We start from the raw sequence: 782 nt of genomic DNA on the forward strand, positions 1-782 counted from the left end.
AAGTATCCGATTCCTGACCTTAAGTATCCGATTCTGGAATCGGAATCGATTTTTGATTCCCAACCCTATCCATGACTTTATTTTCCAGTGATCAGTGTGTGAGGGATTTAGTGTGACTGTTTGTGGTGATGTCCGACCTGGCATGTCTCTGGGAACCGGAATACCAGGCAGCGGCCAAAGTGGTGTTTATGACCACATCGACTGGCACGAGGTCAGCGACAGCGTTATTTGAAGCCCTCATTGTTCGTAGAATCCCCTTTCCTGCCTGCACAACCAAAAAAAAAAAAAGCTTTTAACATGAAGTACCAATAAACAATCATACAATGTGAAATGCCAATGCATTTAAATCTACTCTAAAAAAATCTAAGTGGCCACTCACAGCGATGAATATCCCACTCGGCCCGTTGAAATTATCTATCCAGCCCTTTTCCTGCTTGGAATAGCTTCAATATTCATTGTGTTATTTTCTTATTTCTGAGCTGTTTTGTAGTTAGTTATGTTTGTTTGTTTGTATGTTTGTAAGTATGTACGTTCAGTATGTTCTAAAGCCACAATATTTAAGTTTTCACCGCTAGAGGGTGCGTATTCAAAACAAACAAAGAAAAGGCGTAGCTTGATGACGCCATGACTGAGTGTGGAATCATGGGAGTTGTCAACTTCATCCCCACAGCAGATGCAATCCGACGGGACTCGGGCAGAAATCATGTTCATGGATGAGCTAATGTATTAAAGATTTATTAACGTAGTAGAATGAAGCAGGGTGAGGCTGAAAGCCGTCGAAG

At 41.6% G+C, this 782-nt stretch overlaps 1 protein-coding gene across 1 annotated transcript in view; it reads right to left on the minus strand.

The window, feature by feature from the left end:
• Window positions 1-782, minus strand: part of LOC107745937 (fatty acyl-CoA reductase 1-like) — a 24293-nt gene that overhangs the window by 11897 nt on the left and 11614 nt on the right. Inside the window, exons 5-6 of the mRNA XM_016559973.1 lie at window positions 380-443; window positions 138-265 (exon numbers count right to left, since the gene is read on the minus strand). Of these exons, the coding sequence (XP_016415459.1) occupies window positions 138-265; window positions 380-443 (192 nt within the window). The remainder of the gene's footprint in view (window positions 1-137; window positions 266-379; window positions 444-782) is intronic.

The sequence above is a fragment of the Sinocyclocheilus rhinocerous genome, unplaced genomic scaffold, assembly GCF_001515625.1.
Source record: "Sinocyclocheilus rhinocerous isolate Xijiao unplaced genomic scaffold, SAMN03320098_v1.1 scaffold2183, whole genome shotgun sequence".
In the NCBI taxonomy this organism is placed as follows: domain Eukaryota; kingdom Metazoa; phylum Chordata; class Actinopteri; order Cypriniformes; family Cyprinidae; genus Sinocyclocheilus; species Sinocyclocheilus rhinocerous.